This window comes from Eschrichtius robustus, chromosome 14 (assembly GCF_028021215.1).
Source record: "Eschrichtius robustus isolate mEscRob2 chromosome 14, mEscRob2.pri, whole genome shotgun sequence".
Lineage (NCBI taxonomy): Eukaryota > Metazoa > Chordata > Mammalia > Artiodactyla > Eschrichtiidae > Eschrichtius > Eschrichtius robustus.
The window spans coordinates 28,006,533-28,027,348 of NC_090837.1; the positions used below are offsets into that span (position 1 = coordinate 28,006,533).

Sequence of the window (20,816 nt, forward strand, 5' to 3'; positions counted from 1 at the left end):
ACCTGGGAAACCGGAACAAGGCAGTCAGCCAGCCTGCAGGTCCATCTCTGACCAAGCAGGTGCTGGGGAAGGTGGACACGGCCCTGCAGCAGTGCCAGATGTGGTCTGTCCAGTGCCCAGCCTTTTGGGGCCCGTGTGTGGCTCTAAGGGGAAGCACCATCCCCAGTCCCACTCGGCCTTGTTTGGCGAAGAGAGAGTAGACTCAGACCAGCTGCAGCACTTCTGCAGGTGCCCAGCTGGCAAGCAATGAAGCAGAGTTGGTTTGCATCCACCTAAATCCGCAGGTGCCCCCAGCTCTGACCTGGTGCTCCAGCCCCAAGGCCCCTAAGTGGTTGGACCTCTGGCCACCTCGGAGGCTCCCTTGGGCCCCAGCAGAGGGTGGGGTCCTAGACCCCAGGATCACCCCTCCTGGCTGAGGGCCACCTGTGCCCAAGACCAGCCACTGGCCAGGACTCCACCCCAGGCCTCAGGACCCAGCTAGCTACCCAGGATCAAGCCCACTCCTCTTTGTGTGTAGAAAGGGGACGCATGTGAGGAAACAACCCTGGGGACTCGGAGCTGAGCCCCTGCTGGACACAGCAGACACACACCATGGGCCACCTCCGACACCCAGCAAACGATGGGAGCGGCTCACGGAGAGAGCTGAGCCTCGGAAGACAGGAGGTTCCTTTGTTGTATTTTTTAATTTTTAATTTTTCTTACAAAAATTTAGATGTTTACCCATAGTCTTATTTTGGTTTTGTTTTTAATTGTTTTCATTAGTGTTTTTCTTGTTTTTAAGTCACAAACAGCAGGCACTGAACAGCAGTCCCCCACTGCTGCTGCCAAAGGTCAGTCCCAGAGGCGCTACTCAGGGGCCAGAGCAGAGCAGGGAAGGCGCTCCAGACATCCGGGGGTGGGCGGGACCCTCCAAAGCCTCTCTGTGGGTCGCCCCCAACTCAGGGCCCAGGGAAGCCCCTCCACCCTTGGGTTCAGACTCCCTTCACTGAGCCCCCTCCCTGCCTGGCTGCGGGGCCCCAGGGCCCCACCCCCACCCAGCTCCTCAGGGGCCCCGCCAGCCCCAAAGCAAAGCTGGGTGCCCTGCCCTGGGCCCTGCCGGGCTCTCACTGGCACACAGCACCATATCAGTAAACTAACTCGCCCGGGAGTTAGAAGGGGGGAGAGAGGGCAGGAGGGCAGGCGTGTCCAGAACCCACAGCTCCAGGGAAAGAGGAGCTGCCTACCCCCGCCGCCAGGGGCTCCCAGCTCCACGGCAGGGTCTGTGCAGGCCGCCTGGAGGTCCTTTCCCGAGGTCCCTTCTTCCGAGATCAGACCCTAAGAGCAAACGGCTGGGCCCAGGCCCTGAGGAGGAAGAGGGGAAGGCTGAGCAAGCCCGGTAGCAAGGCGATGGATGCGTGGGTAAAGGCAGCTGCCTCGGGTGGTCCTCGGGGGACCCTGTGCTAGGGGCATTGGAAGGTGTGGACCACCCCTGCTCTCACCCCGTGACCTCCAGGCCCTGATGGCACAGGGCCTGAGCCAGGCTGCAGGCCAGGGGGCCCCTCCCTCAGCCCCCAGCCTGGGCTTCCCTCCGCTGGGCCTTCAGGCCCGCTGAGCTCGAGGTGGCCCTGCGGGGAGCGTGCGGAGAGCAGAGCAGGCAGGCAGGCAGACGGGATGGAGAGAAGGCCCCGCCCAGAGGACAAACACCAGATGAGAACAAGAACGTACCAGGCATGCAAGCTAGACCCAGGAGTCAACAGGCTGAGGCTTAGCATCCCCCACGGTGTCCACCAGCCTGACCGCGGGTCTGCTGGGCCCGGGAGGAGGAGCCTTCCTGCCGGGGTCGGGCTGCAGGGTGGTGGGCAGGAGGGCGTTAGAGGCAGAACAGAGCAAGTTAGTCCGAGCTGGCGAGTGGGGGCTGGGCTGGTCAGCAGGGCAGGGCAAGAGCCGGGGTGCATGCGAGAGAGGCCTGAGGGCCGGGGGAGCTGAACCAGTGGGGCTCAGAGAGGCAGGGTTGGCACAGAGCAGGTGGCAGGGGCTGCCCTGGAGGCGAGACCATGCAGAGGAGGGTGCAGATGCGCCCTCTGTCCCGGGCCCCCTCCCTCCCAGTGGGTGCGAGTTTTTAACCACCTGCACCCACAGGCTGGCTCTGACGTGAGGTTCCCGAGGCAGAAGGGCCACACCCCAAACGGGTCTCCTAGCCCAACTGCCCTGCAGGTGAGCCCCACCCCAGGCCCCAGACCAAACCTTGCCTGGGCCCCTCTCCAGGTGACCCGTGGACACACCACCTCCCTGGACACCTGCCCACAGCCACTCACTTTCAACGACTCCTTCTCAGAGGCCTCCCCTGCAGGATCACTGCCTCGAGCCCTGCACTCCCTTCGGTCAACGGTGGAGTATCCATCTGTGGGGTGGAGGCAGGAGAGGACTCTGAGGCAGGCACCAGGCATGGATCTCCCTCTCAGCCCAGGGTGCCTCTGGAGAGGGCCCCCACCTAGCCCGCTCTGAGCCAGGCCTTCTCACGGCCCCTCCCGTGTGGTGGGCCTTGCAGCCTCTCCCCTGTTCCCCACCAGCGGCTCAGAACCCTCCAGCTGCCCCCTCAGCTGCCAGACAGGACACCCTGGCTGGGCAGTGACCCCTCCCTGGCTGCCCCACCCCTCACCCCTGAGCACCCCTAAACCAAATCTTTTTTCCAACCACACCTCCTCGGAAGGTCCTCCCCGCACAGAGAATAGGCAGCCTGCACCTGCACCTGCACCTGCACCTGCCCTCACCTGGGCCAAGTGCCTCCATGGGGATCACGTCCCGGCTGCCTGACTTCTCGCCGTCTGCAAGGTACGAGCGGGTGGCTGGCTGGTTGCAAGCGGTGGCAGGGGACCAGGGCTGGCCTCAGCCTGGTGCCAAGGTGAACACCACGGGTGGAGAGGATTGGGGAGGGGAAGGGAGGGGGCCATCTTCCTGGAGGAAGGTCGGCCTCCCTCCACCCCTCAGCAGGGTGGAGGGACACTCCTGAACCTCAGGATGGACCCCTGCCTCATACTCACCCAGGCTCTTGTCCACCAGTGGCAGCGTGCTATCGTCCAAGCCTCCAGGACTCGGTGGTGCCTTGGGGCCCTTGGCATTAGCAGAACCCGACTAGGGGGAGGAGGGCACATAACAGACGGGGTGGCTCGGGGTGCTCCCGCGGGGTACCCAGCCTGGGCGAAGTGAGAGAGAAAGGCCGGGTGGGCCAAACCTGGAAGCGCGCCTTGGTCCAGCCGTCCCTCTGCAGGGCACCACGCAGCTCCTTGTAACTCCACACCGTCTGCAGCACGTGGGATGCGGCCTTTGCCTCGCGCACCGATTGGCTGCGGTCCGGGCTGGGGTCAGTGTCTGGCCAAGACTGCCCTGCTCTGCCCCCACCTAGGCCCCACCCCACCCACCTGGGGGCACCTCCTGCCCCACCTAAGCCCCGCCCACCCACCTGGAGGTGCCAAGTGCCACCAGCGCAGGCACACCGCGGGCCTGCAGCAGTGAGCGCGCGTTGTCCAGGCTGTCAGACACGATCTCGTGGATGGTGTTGAGCACAGCCACCACTGTGTCCTCCTCCAGACAGGCCCTGGGCCGCGTGGGTGCCTGCGCGCTGCGCACGTTTCGCACGAGCTCGGCCATGGCGTAGCTCCCTGTGGGCAGGGGCTGTGAGGATGCTCCGGCGCCGGCAGGAGGGGGGCCGCAAGGAGCAGGTGGCCCGGGCCCCAGACCCCCGTCCCCGCCCTCACCAATGAGGTCCTTGTTGCGCCGGTCCAGCGAGAGGTTGCGCAGGGCGATGGCGACGGCGCGCACCACCTTGTCGGTCTCCGACTGCAGCAGCTCCACCAGCACCGGCAGCCCGCGCTCCTTGCGCACCGTGGCGCGGATGTACGTGGCCCACTGCGGCAGGGGTGTGAGGTGTGCTCAGTGCTGGCCGCCCCGCACACACCAGACAGTCGCCCACCTGAGCCCTGACCGCCCCTCCGGCTGGACCGTTCTTCTCGCCTGCTTGACAAAGCCCTCCCCCAGCAGCTCCCCCGGCATCTCCACCAGGAATACTCCTGGGATTCCCTAGACCTCCTCCCTGCCAGGCTTGGCCTCTCACCACCCAGTTGCCGGCACTGAGGTTCTGCAGGGCACCGGCTGCGGCCTCCAGAGTGTTGAAGTTCCGACTCTCCGTCAGGAGGGACAGGTAAAGACGCACTACCTCGGGCTGGTACAGCAGCTCGAAGCCTGCGCACGGAGCACCCGCAGCCCACAGTCACCCAGGTCGCCCCGTCACCCCCCACCCCCTCCTCAGCCCTCCCAGGGAAGGGCGAGCTGTGGCCCAGGATGGCTGTGGCATCATCAGGAATGTTTAGCAGCAACATGTTCACCCCTTAGTCACTGAACAGTAAAAAGCCTTCCCACTTCACAAGGCAATCAACCCAGGCTCTGAGGTGGCAGTGGGTTTAGGCGAGGTCATTCTTCCTTGACCCCACTGCCAAAGAAATGGGACCTGCCTGACGCTGGAGCTTCCGGGAGGCCTAGGGTGGGGAGGGAGGCAGTAACCACGGCTGCTCCCCTAGCAACAGGACTCAGACTCCCTAGCAACAGACCCCCACCCGTATATAAGGCCCACCCTCCCTGTCAGAGCCACTCAACCACTCCTCATCCCTCATCAATTGAGGCTGCAGCCTGGCAGCAGAGCCATCCCACAGTGCTCCAGAGAGGAGGGCGGAGCGGCCTTCCAAGTCTGTCCCCACATTTAGGCTTCTGTGTCCCTGGACATTTCCTCCCCTCCCCCACAAGCCCCACATGTCATCACCCCTTCTCCAGTTCTCATGTCCCATGCTCCCTCCACTCCAGCTTCCTGTTCCCCAAATGCTCCAAGCACTCGCCCCTGCAGGGCATTTGCATGGGCTGGTCCCTCTACCTGTGATGCTCCCCCCCCAGACCTCCCACGGCTGCGCCGCTGCACCCTGCTCTTGGGCATCTGGGCTTGCAGGGCGGACCTCTCTCGCCCAGGCTGGATTCCCAGTGCACAGAGAAGTGCCACACAGAGTGGGGCTCCGATGGACACAGGGGCAAGAAGCTTCAACCGCTCCCCCACACGATCTGGGTGATCTTGCCCAGCCTCCCAACTGGATCTGACTGCACCTCAGGGCTCCAAAACCCCTAGGAGTGAACCCGGGCTCCTCGGCTGGCACAGGAGGCCCTGCCCAGCTAGCCCTCGCTCCAATCCCTGCCAGCCTCTCATGTGCTGTGTGACCTGGCAAGTGCCTGGCTCCTCCCTGCCTCCGTGCCCACACCCTGCCTGAAATGACCTGTGGCACAGACCCTGATTCTGAGCCCTGAGCAGGTGCCCAGGGACTACACAGTCCTCCGGGGAACCCCACACCTGTGGGCCTCAGTTTCCCCATGGGATCCCCAAGCCCCTTCAGCCTGTTTGGTGGTACAAAGCTTAACTCCTGGACAGGCCTGGGCCTGGATTCCACCTCCCACTGCTCACCTTTGGCAGCCTCAGTCCGCTTGGGTAGGTCCAGAGTGTCAAAGTTCCGGTCCATCTCACCATCCCTCTTCCCTGGAACAGAAGGGCAGTGGGAGGTGAGGTGGACCCTGCAGGGTGCAGGTTTGTGTCAGGAGGGGTGGGGACAGCACCCCCACATCCAAGACTGGGCACCAAGAGGCCTGGGAACAGAGCACCGTTCTGAGTCCAGGCAGGCAGCTCTGCCCAAAGGGCAGTGGTGGCAGTTAGGCCTAGGGAGGTCCGAGCCCTGCCTGAGCTGCCAGGACTCATCCTCCATTGGATGCTGGGAGCTGCACTGCAGATCCTTCCGATGGGATCCTTGGGCCCACCATGTGTGTGAATTGAGGGGCCCAGGAGCCCAGGCAGGGGCAGGGAGGTGCAGACAGGGAAGCCGAGGGCTGGCAGGGACAGGACTTGCCTGGCTGCACAGTGAGGCAAGGCTGAAGCCAAGAGTCCCACTCATGGGGAAACTTGCCCCTGTCTGGGGCCAGGACCCGGCCCTGGGCTCTGCTGGCCAGGAGACCCCCCAACCCGCAGGCCCCTGCAGCAGCCCCACCTAACACCCGTCAGCCTCGGCCTGCACACCTCCGTGAGAGCCAGCTCACCACCTCCCGGCCGTCCTCCCGCTCAGATGAGGAACATTCCCATTCTTGGAAGGCAGAGCTGAGTTCAGACGATCAGGGGCCTGCCCTACCCAGCCTCCTGGGGCATTTGCATGGTCCCTCCATCTGAGCCACACCTGGCCCATCCCATCGGAGGAGCAAACTCTGCTCCCCAGTGCCCCTGGGAATGGACATGCCCAGGCCCTATCCACCCTCGGCTCTGAGGTTACAGAGGGACAGCCCCTCGGCCTCCCAACCAGCCCCAGGCTGACATTCCTGCAGTTGTCATGTCCACACAGTTGCCATGGAGATGGCTGCCTGGAGAAGGGACAGGGATGGGGCCTTCCCAAGGATGAAAGGTCTTGCAGTTGTCATGGAGATGGCTGCCTGAGCAATGGGGGAGGGGAGGGGTCCCTGGTGCCCACTGCACCCGCCAGGCCTGCACGGCAGGACAAACAGGGACTTACCTTCATGGAACCACTCTTCTGGGCAGCCGGAGGAAGCACAGGAGAGAGGAGAGGAGCCTGAGCGGGAAGCACCCCCATTCCCTCCCAGGAAGTGTAGGGTAGGGGGACGGGGACTCTCACCCCGATTACTTTTGGGGCTGAGTGCCCACAAGTGGGACGGGGATCAGAAAAGGCCAACGCAGTGGGGCAGGTGAAGGCAGTGTACAGACCCCTGGCAGCTGCACCCGAGGTAGGGACGGCGTGAGGCAGGTGGGGTGCTGCCCCCTGGGGTCCTCAGGATCCTCGGGTGCCCTGCCAATGCCAGGAGGCAGCGCTGTCCTCGGCACTTCCAAACTTGGGCCCCCAGGCCCTTCCTGGAGCTGAGGGCCTGGGTCCGGGCACCAGGGGGGACCACTGCACAGGTGGTCCTGGGCACCCTCCTTGGCTCCCTGAACGTGTCCCCTGTGGGTGCGGAGGGCCTTCGGCTTGGCAGGGCTGGGGGTCCTAACGCAGTACCCCAGTCCCACCCACACACCTTTGGCCTTCTTGCCACCAAAGCAGCCGGCATCCTCCCTCCTCCGGCGCTGGGCGCCCATGGCACTGCCCGGGGGCCTGGGCTCGGCCTCCTGGTACCTGTCGGCCCCCGGCACCTCCTTGTGCACGTGGTAGGAGAGGTTCCGCACGATGCACACGCAGTTCTCCACCGACTGCAGGGAGAGGGGGCTAGGGTACCGCTGGGGGGCACGGGACACTGACCGCCCCCTCCCCAGGGAAGATGCCACAGCTCGTCAGCGCAGAAGGGACCGGGTGCAGGATGGGGAGGCCTGGGTTAGGGGCCCACTCGGGCGAAACCCAGGGAGGGCCTGAGGAAGGAGGGGGGAGCACCTACCACACGCGGGACCTGGTCCAGGGCTTCAGGGCACACCTGCTGTCCCGCACCACACACCCGTCCCCTGTGCCGCCTGGACAGTCCAGGGCTCCTGCTCCATTCCCCGACCCTTCATGGGAGGCTGCGAGGCTGCGAGACTGACCCTGCCTGGGGCCTGCCAGGGCCTCCCCGCCTACCTTGTTGTCCGTGTCCTTCCTGCCCACGGCCGACTGCAGGGCGTGCAGGAGTGCGTCCACCAGCCCCTCACACTCACGGAGTCGCCGCCGGGCCTCTGCACCATCTGAGCTCACATTCCTGTGTGGCCAAGAGCAAGCCCTGTGACCCCAGCTCCAGCTCCGGGGTCTCATCTTATCTGCAGACATGCTCTGTGCCACGCTGTAAGGGCTGCTAGCAGATGACAAGAGGTTAGCAGTGAAGGTGAAGCAGCAATGGCCTGACTGCTGGGACCCCAGGAGGGGGCCCTGGCCTGGCATCTGTGTGGGGTGGGGGGCTCCCCTGACTCCCAGCTGAACTGCAAAGGGACAGAAGTGGATCCAGAGGCCTGCATCTGTGCAGCTCAAGGCTCCACCTTGTGCTGAGGTAAGGACCCCAGAGGGTCATGGGGGGATATCCTGATGGACAGGCAGGACCGAGGGAACGCAGGACTGCCTGTGGGGTCTCTGCAGGGCCTCCAAGGGTGGTGGGGGGAGGGCAGGGGTCACAAGGAGGTGGGATGAGGCCTCTGAGGCAGACTGGAGAGGAGGGTCCTAGCTCCCCCTCCCTGGGCGTCACAGGGATGGGTCGAAGCTGGGCAGGGATGGAGCAGGGGTACATGGGAGGGTGGCAGACATCCAGAGGCTGCCTGTGGGGGTGAGTACAGCCCCATCAGGCACATTCTCGGGACTCGGGCAGGAACTGTGACCTGGCTGTGACGCCGAGGCCTGGGTGGCTAGCTGTCTTCCACGTTATCTAGGACACAGGGACGTGGCTATTCTTAGGACAGCTGTCCCCAGGTGTGCATGCAGGCTCTGGTGCCTGGCTCCTGCCTCCTTGGTTGGGAACAGCCCCGGGAGGCTTTGAGGGGCACCTGAGCCTGGCCCCACCCACACCTCAAGCAGCCTGATGTGTTCTTGAAGACAGTCGTCCACTCAGCGTCCCGTGGCTTGGAGTCCTCGTTGGGCTCTGGCTCCCAGCCCGAGTGCGGCACAATGACCTCGTGGGTCAGCGTCTGCAGGCCGTGGTCAATGATGACCATCTTCAGGGGTTCGTAGGACGACAGGTTCCAGAGTGTGCCTGTAGGGCGCCATCAACCCGCCAGTGCTGACCACAGGCACTGTCCCCACAGGACCAGCTCAGGACCCACCCTGCCCTCTTTGGGCCCCAGCTCACACCAGAAGACAGGAGTGACAAAAGCCACAAGAGGCCCTGGGTGCTGCTCTGGTGTGGGTGAGATGCACACACCACACCGAAAGGGGGCTCCCCAGGGGGGGAAGGAGCCCCCTAGAGGCCAGGACACATAGGAGGGGCTGGCAGGGAGCCTGGAGCTGGCATGTGCCTTCTTTTCCCCACCCCTTCCCAGCCACCCAGGCAGGTAGGACTATGCTCCTGGGGCCACGCCGAGAGGGGGTCATCACATGACCCTGACCAGCCACGGTCCCCACTACTGCCCTGCTGGGGGGGACCAGAGAGGCAGGACCCATAGTAGTCACGGTGGGGACATGGGAGCTGGCGGGGAGGGGGCCAGCGCCAGCCCTACCTGTGGCGGCTGAGTCCAGAGGTAGAGACCTGACACAGTGCCTGAGCCTGACTCCCGACTGAACCGCGACGCAGGCGGCCGGGCGCCTCACCTGTGACGAGCTCACGGACCTCGCTGTCCCGGGCGGCCCGAAGGAGGCGCACCAGGGCAGGCACACCGCCACAGTCCCGGATGGCGGCCTTGTTGTCAGCATCCCGGCCATACGAGAGGTTCCGCAGTGCCCCACAGGCCCGGCGCCGCACCTCCGCCCGCGGGTGGTCCAGTAGGGCCACAAGCAGCGGCAGCCCCCGCAGCTGCCGCACGCGGCGCTTGACACCCTCGTTCTCGAAGCACAGGTGCTGCAGGTAGGCGGCTGCGTTGGCCTTCACGGGGTCCACGGGGTGCCGCAGCATGGCCAGCACCTCGGGCAGCTCGGGGTCCCGCCAGCGCGGCTCCTTGCGGGCACTGTCCACCGAGGGCGAGCGCCGCACTGCCCGGTCCAGGCTGCCCAGGCTGCCATGTTCCGGCTGGGCCAGAGGCGCCGCCGTGGCCGGGAAGGGGGGCCGCTCCTCCATCAGCTCACCGCCATCGTCCGCTACGTCCTCGTAGGCCCTGTGCAGGCGAGCACGGTGCGTGACCGTCCTCTCGCGGCTGCTGGCTGGCCCTGTCCCCAAGCGGCCCCATCACACATTCACCGGGGGACCACGAACCCATGGGTTAGGGCTGGGCCTAGAGCATCGTCGGTGCTGAGGGTCATACCCGACCCAGCAAGAACTAACTCACAGCCAGTGATAGAGCCAAACCGCAGCCAATGTCATCAGAATTTGTATCCCTGCCAGATGGGAGCTCACTCACTCCCATCACCAGGCAGTTTCCCTGACTCCCAGCTAAACGTATTTCTACGAAACATCTGTCTGTGACTGGGGTCCCACCTCCCCATGAGGCCATGTCTGGCTAGTGCACCCCTTGCACACAGCCAGCCTGGTAGGACCATCTGAGGGGCCTCAGGCCACCAGTTCTCCAGGGCACAAGATGTCAAACCCACTTCCTAGGTGAGGGATTGGGACTGGGGGTGGGCGAGTGTCTTGCCTGTGGTCACACAGCATAATCCAGACCCAGGCAGTGGTCATGTTCCCACCTGACAGACAGAGAAGCTGAGGGCAGGGGAGACAGAACCAAAGGCTGCAGCGGGAAGGGAAGGACCGAGGGCCTGGGTTCTGGGTGCTCCTGTGCATGGGGGAGGGGCTGGGGCCCAAGCTCAGAAAAATGCCCTGGGCCCCTTGGGCTTGTGTCTTCCGGGCCATCTGGCTGGAGCAGGGGCAGCAGGCATGGGCGCGTCACCAGCTTCTCTTGCTCCAGACCCGCAGGGAGGGTGCCCAGTGCAACCCCACAGCCCAGAGCCCGCCCTTGCCGCTGTCCCCGAGAAGAGCCAAGGCCAATTCAAACTAATGTGTGCGTTACTAACACAGCCCCGCAGCGAGACTACCCTTGTGGTACTCTGCAAGGAGTGGAAGGCAGGCTTCCCGGAGGCAGTGAGAGCGCATGGGGGCTCACCTGGTGCGCAGGCCCCGCCCACAGTCTGGCCTCCTCCGCGCGGCTGTGCCACAGTCAGGCTCCAGCTCCGGGCCCCCCTCGTCCTCAGCAGCCAGGCTGCGAGTGTCGTCCTCCAAGCCATACGGCTCTGCCTGGAACCGCTCGGGCTGGGAGCGGCCGGCTGGCGGCCCAGGCTCAGGGCCTGCGGGGAAGGCCTCCCGGCGGCTGGGCAGCGTGAAGCAGCCATCACCGGGGCCTGGGCCCAGGGGGCCTCCACGCGGGGGCCGCACACCCAGTCCGCGGGACAGGCTGCCATAGCTGGGGATGTCGCGGGGCTCATCAGGAAAGCTGCCCCCGCTGCCAAGGCAGGTGCGGGAGAGCGTGGCCGCCAGGCCACCCCCGCGCAGCAGGAAGTGTCGGTCCAGCGGGCCGTCGGTGAAGGGGCCCAGTGGGTGGCCGCCATCCAGCAGGGGGAGGCCATCGGGGCCCACGGGAACCTGGCGCACTGTTCGAGTGGTCACTGTCTTGACTGTCTTGGTGACCTGGTGGGTGAGGGGGCAGCCTGTGGGCTGGCAGCCTGAGAGGCCAGGGTGGCCTCAGCCCTCCACCTGAATAATGGGTGGCCCGCAGGAGGCCGGGGCGAGGTGTACCTTGGTCTCAGTGCGACGAGTGGTGCCATCTTCTGACGTGATGATGGACACATGGGAGGTGGGGGTGCCAGGGTCCTCCTCCACCGTCACCGTCTCCTCCAGCACCTCAGGCGCCTCCGGCATCATGGCCAGAGAGGCCTGGCTGCCCGGGCTCTGCTCCTGGGCGAGGGGGCAGGTGTTGGTGGGAGGACCCCGTGCTCTGCAGCCCTGGGGCAAGGACGCTCGTGCTGGCCTGGACGCCAGGAGGGCCTTCTTCCCCTGCCCCAGGGCCTGTCTCAGCCCTGGCTGGTGAGGACAGCAGCACATTCTTGCCTCTGAAAGCCGAGGGGCTGGTCCCCATCCCAGGGCCTCCTCAGGCTGATCTAGTGGATAAGGCCCTGGGCCCAGCGGCGCAGTCTTGGGCAGCCCTGTCTGAGCTGTAAGCCCAGCTGCCACAGCTCCTGGAGGCCCAAGCACCCGCAGGATGCTCTCCTGACGTCACTCATCATCACCCTGGCTGGGCCCTCCCTAAAGGATGGCTCTTTCCTGTGCCTCCTCCCTGCCCACCCCAGAAACCCTGAGTGCAGAGGGTGGCAATTTCAGCATTGTTCACTGACTCCCTGTGGCCACACCCAGGCTCCCGCCATCCCCAAGGCCAGCTAGACGCCCTCGCAGGACAGAAATACCCAACTCCCAGAATGCCCTGCGCACTCAGAGCACCAAAATACCCTCGCCCCTTCCGGCCTGGATACTCTTGGGGTGCTGACTGTGCAGGGCCTGGCCCTACCTCACTGGGGCCAGTGGCTGGTGCCCCTCACTGAGGCCCTGGGTGTCATATCAGAGCCCAGAGAGGGTGGATTCAGGCCAATGGGGGCCCAGCTGATCCTTGATGGGAACCCTGGTGTCCCCTGCCCACACACCCCCGGGCCTCCCCAGCCTTGGACCTCAGCTCTCAGCCTCGCTTGCCAACATCCCCGCAGGCAAGATGGTGCTGGAGAGAGGCTCTTCTAAAGCCCACAGGCCTACTGACCAGACTCACCAGTGGGGAAACTGAGGCTCAGAGAGGACAGGCCAGCCCACAGCACAGCTGGGCTGGACCCCTGCTATGCTGAGTGGCACGGGGACCCCAGGCCTCTGACCACCCACCATGCCAACATCCCAGGATCAGCATCTGGCCAGGACGGGTAGGAGCTGAAACCCAAGCCGCAGTGGGCGGGCGTGGGGGAGCACATTCCCGGGCAGCCAGGGCCGGGTCAGCAGGAGGACAGGTCCTGCTCCAGGGCCCAGGCCCGTGCTTTGCGGGATGGGTCCCCGCCTGGGCCCCAGGAAAGGCCAGCAGCTCAACCCGCATCTGCCTGGCGCCAGAGCCCTGCTCTGCTTCCGTCCCTGGGACCTGGAACATGCAAGGCAAGGCTCCCAGGGCCAGCCTCATGTCCCCGGGCCCAGGAGCAGGCAAGGCAAGGTGCCCAGGGCTGCCCTCGGGGCCTGCCTCCCGAGGGCCTCGGGTGTGAAGTCTCCCCAGGTTGGGGTCCTGTCCTAAAGGAATGCATGTCCCCCCAAATGAACACAGTGTTGAGGTTCTGGGCCCCTGCAGCCTCTTCAGGGGTCCAGGGAGAAGCCTGCACCAACCTGCTAGGAGCATCCCTCAGGCTCTGGTGACAGAGGAAGAGGTCACAGAATGTGCCCCCTCCCCCAGAAGCAGGGCCTCAGAGGACAATATGTGATTTTATGAAAAAGAGAAACTGAGGCCTGACAGAGAGGAAAGGACTACCCAGAACTGCACAAACTGCTAACGTGGGATTTCAGGCATCCACAGGGAAGGCCTTTCAGCCACATGTCACCCCTCTGGGGCGACAGCCTTGGCTGCCACCTTCTCAGTCCTAGAATGCAAGTAGTATGCCTGTTGGGGACCTGGCCAGGAAAGAGGGACGCTGTTCCTTGGGAAAGAGAAGTAAACTGAGGCCTGGGGTGGGGACACGCTGGTGTGCAGCTGGGCAGGGTGGCCTGGCTCTTCTCTGAGGGCACTGGGGAGCTGGGGCGGTTCTGGAGCAGAGGTTCAGGGACAGCATGTCCCTGCTGGGGCCTCGGCCGCCCCATCTGCACTTGGCAACTGTGGGAGCAAAAGTGTGGCTGGCAGTGAGCTCTCTGCTCAGCCAGGGAAGGGGAGGAGCAGCAAGGCCCCATGGCTACAAAGCACAGGGAGTGCAGGGAGCAGGACTGACAAGAGGGGACCAGGTTGTCCAGGACACTGCCAGGAGTATGGGCCCCTTAGTAGGTATGCATACATTTGCATACATTTAACCCTCTCCGAGAAGAGCCCCTATCCCCTGGCCAGGCTTGGGCTGCTGGAGGGTGGCACAGGGGGTGCACATCTTGGACCTCAGTGCCAGGGGGGCCTGGCTGCTGCTTCTCACTCCAGCCTGCAGACACAATGCAAAATTGGGGGAAAGAGGGGATGGGGATCCAGGAGAGCCAGGGGCCCAACAAGGCCTGGCAACCCTGCAGCATCAGCCACCAACACCCAGCCCGGGCAGCCCGGCAGCGGGATCCCAAGGCCCCAAGAGCCCTGACTGGCAAATGACCTCAGGGAGCTAAAAATGGTGATGACTTCACCCCGGTGGGCAGGGAGGCGGGAGCGTGAGTCAGCCGGTGATCACGGGGAGGCCCGGCCCCCGTTACACACGCCTGGGCACACACATGCAGAAAGGGACCTGGACACACATGTGCACGAGCACCCATCCCGGCTTCCAGGCCCAGGCACGTCAGTTCGCAGGCTCTCCCAACAGCACCCAGCACCGACATCCCCTCCTGCCTTCTACCTGCGTGTCCAGACTTCCTCAACCACCCACCCAGCGTCTACCATGGGAGTCTCAGAACTGGCAGGTGGGGGATCCGAGGCCTAGGGTAGAAGGACCCCAAGGTCGACCCCTGGCTTGGGCCTCCGAAACGTCTTTGGGGTGAAACATGGGGTCACAGACTGACTGACCAGGACACAGTCAGCTCTCAACAGAGGCTGCTGACCAGGCTGCCTGGATCCTCATCTGGCCTCAAGGCCCTGCTCTAGGGCCCCATGTCCCATGGCCACCTACCCAGGCAGGCCCACCTCAGGAAACCCCAGCCCTGCAGCCCCAGATTTCCCTCATACCCTAGACATGAACAACACCTGCAGCCTCCCCCACACCCCAAATCCCGCCAAGTCCTGTCAACTGCCTCACCCTCCCTCTGCCCTGGCACCATCCTTGCCTCTCTCGCTGGGATGACTGTCCAGCCTCCCATCACCTCTCCCCAGGGCCGAAATCTGTCCCATGGTCCTCCCATCCATGGTCCACTTGGTCCAGGGGCCCTGGACCTGGCCCAGCAAGGGACTGTTGTCCACTTCTGGAGTTTCCCATGAGCTCCTGTGAACTTGTGGGAGGGGCTTAGCCCAGGACTCCAAGCAGGGGCGGGAGTGACCAGTATCCCAGAAAGGTGGACCCAACCACTGCTCTCAAGAGGGTCTCCAGAGGCCCAGAGCTGGAGGGCTGTGGCCCCGTCACACACCTGGGCTCAGCTTCCTTGTATGAAAACAGGAAGGACCCGGGGTGTCCAGGCCACAGGACAGGTGGGATAGTGCCAGTCCTGACTTTGTGACCAGATCTAAGGTGTGTGAGGCACAGAAAAATGAGACGTGAGACAAGACACAGAGGGGCCACCCCTGGGCAAAAGCCCACAGCAGCCTCTGGGGGCGCATGTGGGAATGGCGGAAGGAGGAGACAGAGGAAACAAGCCAAGTCACCACTGGTGGGGAGCTGGACTGGGGTCCCAGAGGCACGGATCCACCTGCAATGCCTGCCCTTGAGAGATGAGCACCCATGGTCTGGATCACGAAGAACAGGATGTGGGGTGGTTGCCCCACCCTGTCCACAGCCCCACCAGCACACGCAAGGGATAGATTAAGGTGGGATCCCACCCCTGGCTCCCACAACCCCATCCAGGCTCTCAGAGAGCACGAGATGGCTGCTGCTGGATGAATGAACCGAGGGGTGGAGGAATACCAGCCCCCGACCCAGAGTGGCCATCCTGGATGGAGTCCAAGCCAAGCCAGGCAAGCATCTCCCACCAGGGAGCAAGTCCTTGGCCACTACAGACGTTCTCTCCCTTGGTGCCCACAGTGGCGAACCCAGCCCTGGCTGACCGGGAGCTCCCCCCTCCACAGCAGCAGTCCACCTGCAAGGGCGCAGGCCCAGGCTGAGTGGCCAAGAGGCAAAGGGACAGTGGGTGCCCAGCAGACTGGGGGAGCAAGCTTGTGGGCGATGGCAGGGTGGGCCATCACCCACCCCAGCTTTCCCAAGCCCAGCCCACACCCATCAGGCACACAGTGGCCCCACATTCCCCCAGCTCCCCTGAACTGGCCTCTCCATCTCTGGGGCAGGCAGGCACATAGCTGTCCAGGTGGGCAGGTGTGTAGGAGACCTACCTCTTGCTCCTCCACTCTGCCTCAGTTTCCCCGCCTGTTAGGGGACCCCGCCCCTCTGAGCAAGAGTGCGGGCTGCCCGCGAGCCTTCCCCCATGCTGGTGCTGGGAGGAAGCCCCCCTCCGCCTCCGCACGTGGGCAGGGCCATCCCCCAGCCCTCTCTCCACGTGCGCTGCCGCGGCAGATCCTGCTTGCATTAAAGCTCCGAAACTCCTGCGCGGCCCCCAGAGCCGGGGCCCTGTGAATTTGGGGGAGGCCTAGTCGCGCCGCCCTCTCTAGACTCGGCCTCCCACCTGCGCAGAGGGGCTGCTCGGGAAGGCCCTGCCCACCACCCCGTCCCAGGCACCTGTCCCGGGCGCTGGCCCGGGTGCGCCCGCTCCCACCCCTCCACCCGCTCCCCGCACCCCCGGCGGCGCGCTCACTCCGCCGCCCCGCCCGGCCCCGGCCCGGGGCCGCAGACAATAGCCGCCTCCGGCCGGCGGCTCCACGAACAAAAGCGGGTCCTCCCGGAGGGCCGGCGCCCCGCCCTCCGCCACCGGCCCCCGGGACAGTGCCCCCGCCCGGGACCAAGTTCCCTCCAACCTGTCTGAGTTCGGCCGGCATCGGGCCGGGCGCGGGGGGCGCGAGCCGGCAGTGGCGGCGGCTGGACTGGGTTCGGCTGCGGGGCCTCGGCCGCTCGGCTCGGGCTAGGCGGACTCGCTCCCCGCGGAGCCGACCTGGCTAGGCGCGGCCAGCGGCCAACCGGGAGGGGCGGGACGGTGAGGCGAGCAGCCAATCGGGCGGGGCCAAGCTGGGGCGGGGTGGATAGCAGCCAATCGGTTGGGGTCTCACCCGGGCGGGGCGGTGGGCGGCCAATTGGGCGGGGCGAAGTCCCGCCCCGACCGGCGCGGAGCGGGGCTTGCCTGCAGCCTTGGGCCGGGGTCGCCCTCTGCCCTCGCGGTCAGGCCAGTCAGGGCTCCCCTTCCCCACCCCCGCACCGCGGGGGTAGCATTTTCCCGCGGAGTCCTCCTTCCCAGGTCTCGGTTTACCCCCAGTAAAAGACCCCACAGCCCTACCCCTGCAGTTGAGGAAACAGTTCTGGCAGTGCAGGAGCCAGTGCGGCTAAGGCATCCTGCAAGACCACCCTCCTGGCACAAGCTGCCCATCCCGGCTGCGACTCAGTTTCCCCTAGCTGTGAAATGGCGGCCTGTAAGACAGTATTGACGGCGATGTCGCTCAGGTTTCCTAGATCTGGCTCCAGGCCCTTGCCCACCCTCCAGCACCTCCCCAGTAAGCGTCCCCACAGAGCTCAACCCGAGCCTGCACTGACCCACTTTGTCTTGGGTTCTCCCCATCAAGTCACAGAGGCCCAGGGGTCCCCCATCCTCTGAGAGGTGTCAGAGCAGATCAAAGGGAGGGGAGGGAGCACAACTCTTGGGTGACCCTGGGCGAAAGCTCGCAGGGCCCAGCTGGCCTCAGATCCTCTCCCTTCCATGTCTTTGACCTACTGGGAAGTGGTGGCTAGAGGGGGCGGTTAATCAGAGCTTCTCCTACTATGGTGCACTCCCCACCCCCAGCAGCCTGGCATGGAGGTGCAGCCACCCTGTGGGTCTGGCTTGGCCAAAGGGAAGCGTAGACACGGGGAAGGGTCTGGGCTGGGGCCCTCTCGGGTCATACCCCACAAAGGCAAGCCAACGGCTCTCACACCAAAAACAAGAGACCTATGCTCTGGGTTGAACAGAGCTGGGCCGGCCCACAAAGGTTCAGCGGGCTGGGCAAGAGAGGGGGCCTTAGCCTTGGCTTTCTGCTTCCCACCTGCTTCTCCCCAGACCCCACTCCTCTTCTAGGACACTCCATGCACACAGGCCATGCAACCAGCATGCTCAAGCACTCTGGGTGTCCACTGTATGTCCCTCTGAGTCTCAGTTTCCCTTAAGTTATCCTTACCACTGGCCCCCCTGTAACGTCCATCCGTGGAGCTACCTGGGGCAGGAGCAGAAGACTGTACCACTGCCCTGAGGGAACTTGGCCTGGATGCTTACATGTGAGTCATTTCTGTCTTCTCTCAAATTTCACCATCTGTTACTGCCCTAGCCTCATCCCCCTCTTGGCCCAGCCCAAAGCTGGCCAGGTCCCTAAAGGTGTCCCCCCCTCATACACACACACATTGGGTGAGGGCCAGTCCTGCTCCAGCCAGCCTGCTCCAGGTGTCTGGAGGAGGCGACCCTTTCTGCTGGAGGATGAAGGGCAGGCAGCCAGCACTGTGGAGCAGCACCCCCAGACTTTCAACTCCCCAGCCCCAGCTACCTGCCTTGCCACCAGCCTCCAAGCTGCACAGATCCGGGCTCTGACACTGAGGACCAGGTCCAGGCAGCCGTGGCTCACAGGTGGGTCACTAGGCACCTCCAGCTGAGATGGGTCTGTGAAGCAGGTTTGGCATGGAGGCTGCCAGGCCTGGCCCGCTGGATGTGGCTGCCTCCCCATCAGCCCTGCTAGTCCAGCCACAGCCCTGGGAACACACACTCTCTGATCTCAGCCTGAGAAACCATCTCCTCCCAAGAGAGAAAACCAAGGGCAGGCCTGGAGGGCCTTGGGTGGGGAGGGGTAGTGGGTGGGGAGGGTGGTGGCCTGATCATCAGGCTGCAGCCCTCAGGAGGCCAGGGCAGCTCCAGGCTATGGGAATGTCTTCCCACAGGGGCGTTGACCCTCAGCAGCACCCTCTGGGCTGGAGGCCAGAGCCCTTTCCGGCCTGGGAGGGCTGGAAAGAGGGCCTGGAGCCTAAAGAGTGGCCTTGGGGTCATGGGCTGCCACTGTCCCTGTGTGGCCCAGTGGGCTGTTCTGCTCCCCAAATTTGGGGATGCAGGCCTCACCCTTTGGAGTGCCTGGGGTCCAGGGGGCCACAGGGGTGGCCCTCATACCTAGACCCACCTGGCCTCAGTTCCAGCCTCCCATGAACTGGCTGTGCGGCCACCTCAGCACCAGCTGGCTTGGAAAGACAGCTACCCTGTGTGTCTGGGCCCACTGAAGATGTGTCTTCAGCTCTGACTGTGGACCATGCTGGACCATGCGTATGGATCACCCACTGGTAGATGAGGACATCAAGGCTTGGGGGCAGTCACTGGCCAGGTCTCCCAGCCTGACACAGACCACTGCTTCTGAGCCCCAAACGCCCAGGCTAGGTGAGACTAGCGCACTGGGCCAGTCTCCACCAAGACCCGTAACCCCCTCCCTTCCTCTCCAGCCACAGAGGTCCAGGCTGCCCCAAGCCGCCAGCACATATGTGCCGGGCCCCTGCAGCCAGCAGCCCGTCTGGCTCCCTGGAGCTCTGCCCGTTCCCTGCCCTGCATCTCAGTCAATCACAGGAACTGCAACAATCACAGCAAACTCCAGGTGTGGCGTTCCCTCCCCACCCACCAGCACCCCGGGAGCCAGGCGCTATTGCCCCATCTGAAGGTTCGGTACTGGGGCACAGCTCGTGTCGGGAGGACCCCACGAGGCCTCCTGACCTGACTGTACGTCCCAACTTCAGAGTCCTCAGGGCCTGGCCAAGAGCAGACCGGGCTCTACATCTCCTGGGGCTGAGCAGGGGCAATGGCCAGTCACCTGCTGGGCTGCAGGCAGAGCCTCAGCCCTGCTCAAGCCTCCCCTGGGGCTGACCCACTGACTGATGCAGGCAACGAAGGCAGGGAGACTCCATGGAAGCAAAACCCTCAGTGTCACCAGGCTGACTGCTGAGCCGCCCAGAACAGACCCTGCCCAGCTGCCTGGGCCTTGAGGGCTCACACAAGTGGAAAGTGCTGTTCTGAGGGTCGGGCTGTGTCCTGCCCATTAGTCACATGATGCCCTGCATACCCAAGGGGGTTGGAATCCCACTTTCTTTCCCTCCCCAGAGGCCCCAGGTCTTGCAATAAGCCACTGCATGCTGGCTTGTGGTCCACCTAGGCCCCTTGATTTTTTCCCCACTTGGCCATTTTCACCCTTCCTGAGTCCCTGGGCTGTTACCTGCAGGACAAGTTGTTGCCAGGCCATCGACAAGGGCTGCCCACTGCCCACGCCACTGCTGCCCATGCCAGGCTGCTGGGCACGCTCCAGCTGCAGGGCAACATGGCGCCGTTCCTGCTCCAATGCCCGTGTCAGCCGCTCGAAGCGGGCCTCCTGCTCCTTCACTGAGGCCAGGATGCTGGCAGCCGAGTGCATGTTGCAGTCCTCCATGACCAGGACGCTGGCTGACTGCAGGCAAAGCAGAGCAAGTCAGGGTGGGGCCAGGGCGGGGGCCTGGAGAGGCCGTCGTGGGCCCCCTGCCCACCCCACTCACAGATCACATGACTCACTCCCAGACCACAGCATCCAGCTCTCTGGAGAGAAGCCACATTGATTAAATTCTAAATTAAAAGCCATTAATCCAAGGCTGGCCGGAAGCAGCCGGCTCCCTCCCTGTGGTGTGTGGGCCTGTGACCTGGGCTCCCTGCTTCCTGCCAGGCCCAGCAGAACCTTGGACCATGGGCGGCCCAGAGCCTGCTGGGGAGGGAAGGGAAGGGGAGGGAAGGGAATTAAAGAAAGAGCTGGTGTGACCAGCTCTGAGACCTCCCAGGCAGTCTGCTGTCCAAAGCACATGCCAGTTCACCCCACCCTCATGGCACCAGCACAGGCCCATCTCACTGAGGTGGACGCTGGGGCCCAAAGAGGGTGGGGGACTTGTCTGTAGCCACACAGCTCACATGGCAGAGCCGGCGTACTAGTGGGCACAGAGTGAGAAGTTGCTCCACAGCCGCTGGGTGCCTGGCCACCTAGGCTGGTGCGGGGATGACGCGGGCCTGCAGACCAGCGGTCCCACCTCCACTCCCAGCCACGCTGGCTGGGAGCAAGGCCGGTGTCTACCCCGTGCATACAGCCTGGCTGAGATTCCGTGTCCAGAAGTGGCCCATGTGCCTGACGCCCGACCCTGAAAGAGGCTGAGGGCAGGGGCCTGGGCGCCTGAGGCCCAGCGTGTGGAGAGAGTCAGGCCTGCCCGGGCCCCATCCCAGCGCTGCCCCTGTGGGCCCCCGGGGAGTAGGTGGGGGCAGTGGGGGCTTGGCAG

The 20,816-nt window shown here is 64.5% G+C and overlaps 1 protein-coding gene across 6 annotated transcripts in view; it reads right to left on the bottom strand.

Annotated features, from left to right (window-relative positions):
* Positions 1-664: 664 nt before the first annotated feature.
* The window catches only part of ARVCF (ARVCF delta catenin family member), a 36,118-nt gene continuing 15,966 nt past the window's right edge, over positions 665-20,816 (bottom strand). The window contains exons 1-18 of one of the 6 annotated variants that reach the window (XM_068563125.1): positions 20,071-20,197; positions 19,742-19,969; positions 11,329-11,487; positions 10,700-11,220; positions 9,258-9,757; positions 8,520-8,703; positions 7,608-7,725; positions 7,078-7,249; positions 5,477-5,548; positions 4,091-4,218; positions 3,735-3,885; positions 3,440-3,638; positions 3,212-3,323; positions 3,021-3,111; positions 2,751-2,804; positions 2,295-2,380; positions 1,705-1,824; positions 665-1,341 (exon numbers count right to left, since the gene is read on the bottom strand). In XM_068563125.1, the coding sequence (XP_068419226.1) occupies positions 1,717-1,824; positions 2,295-2,380; positions 2,751-2,804; positions 3,021-3,111; positions 3,212-3,323; positions 3,440-3,638; positions 3,735-3,885; positions 4,091-4,218; positions 5,477-5,548; positions 7,078-7,249; positions 7,608-7,725; positions 8,520-8,703; positions 9,258-9,757; positions 10,700-11,220; positions 11,329-11,487; positions 19,742-19,951 (2,865 nt within the window). In that variant the 5' untranslated portion in view covers positions 19,952-19,969; positions 20,071-20,197 and the 3' untranslated portion in view covers positions 665-1,341; positions 1,705-1,716. Of the gene's footprint in view, positions 1,342-1,704; positions 1,825-2,294; positions 2,381-2,750; positions 2,805-3,020; positions 3,112-3,211; positions 3,324-3,439; positions 3,639-3,734; positions 3,886-4,090; positions 4,219-5,476; positions 5,549-7,077; positions 7,250-7,607; positions 7,726-8,519; positions 8,704-9,257; positions 9,758-10,699; positions 11,221-11,328; positions 11,488-16,342; positions 16,457-19,741; positions 19,970-20,054; positions 20,198-20,816 lie in introns of those variants that run through there. The other 5 variants (XM_068563126.1, XM_068563127.1, XM_068563128.1 and 2 more) reach the window with 5 other exon arrangements.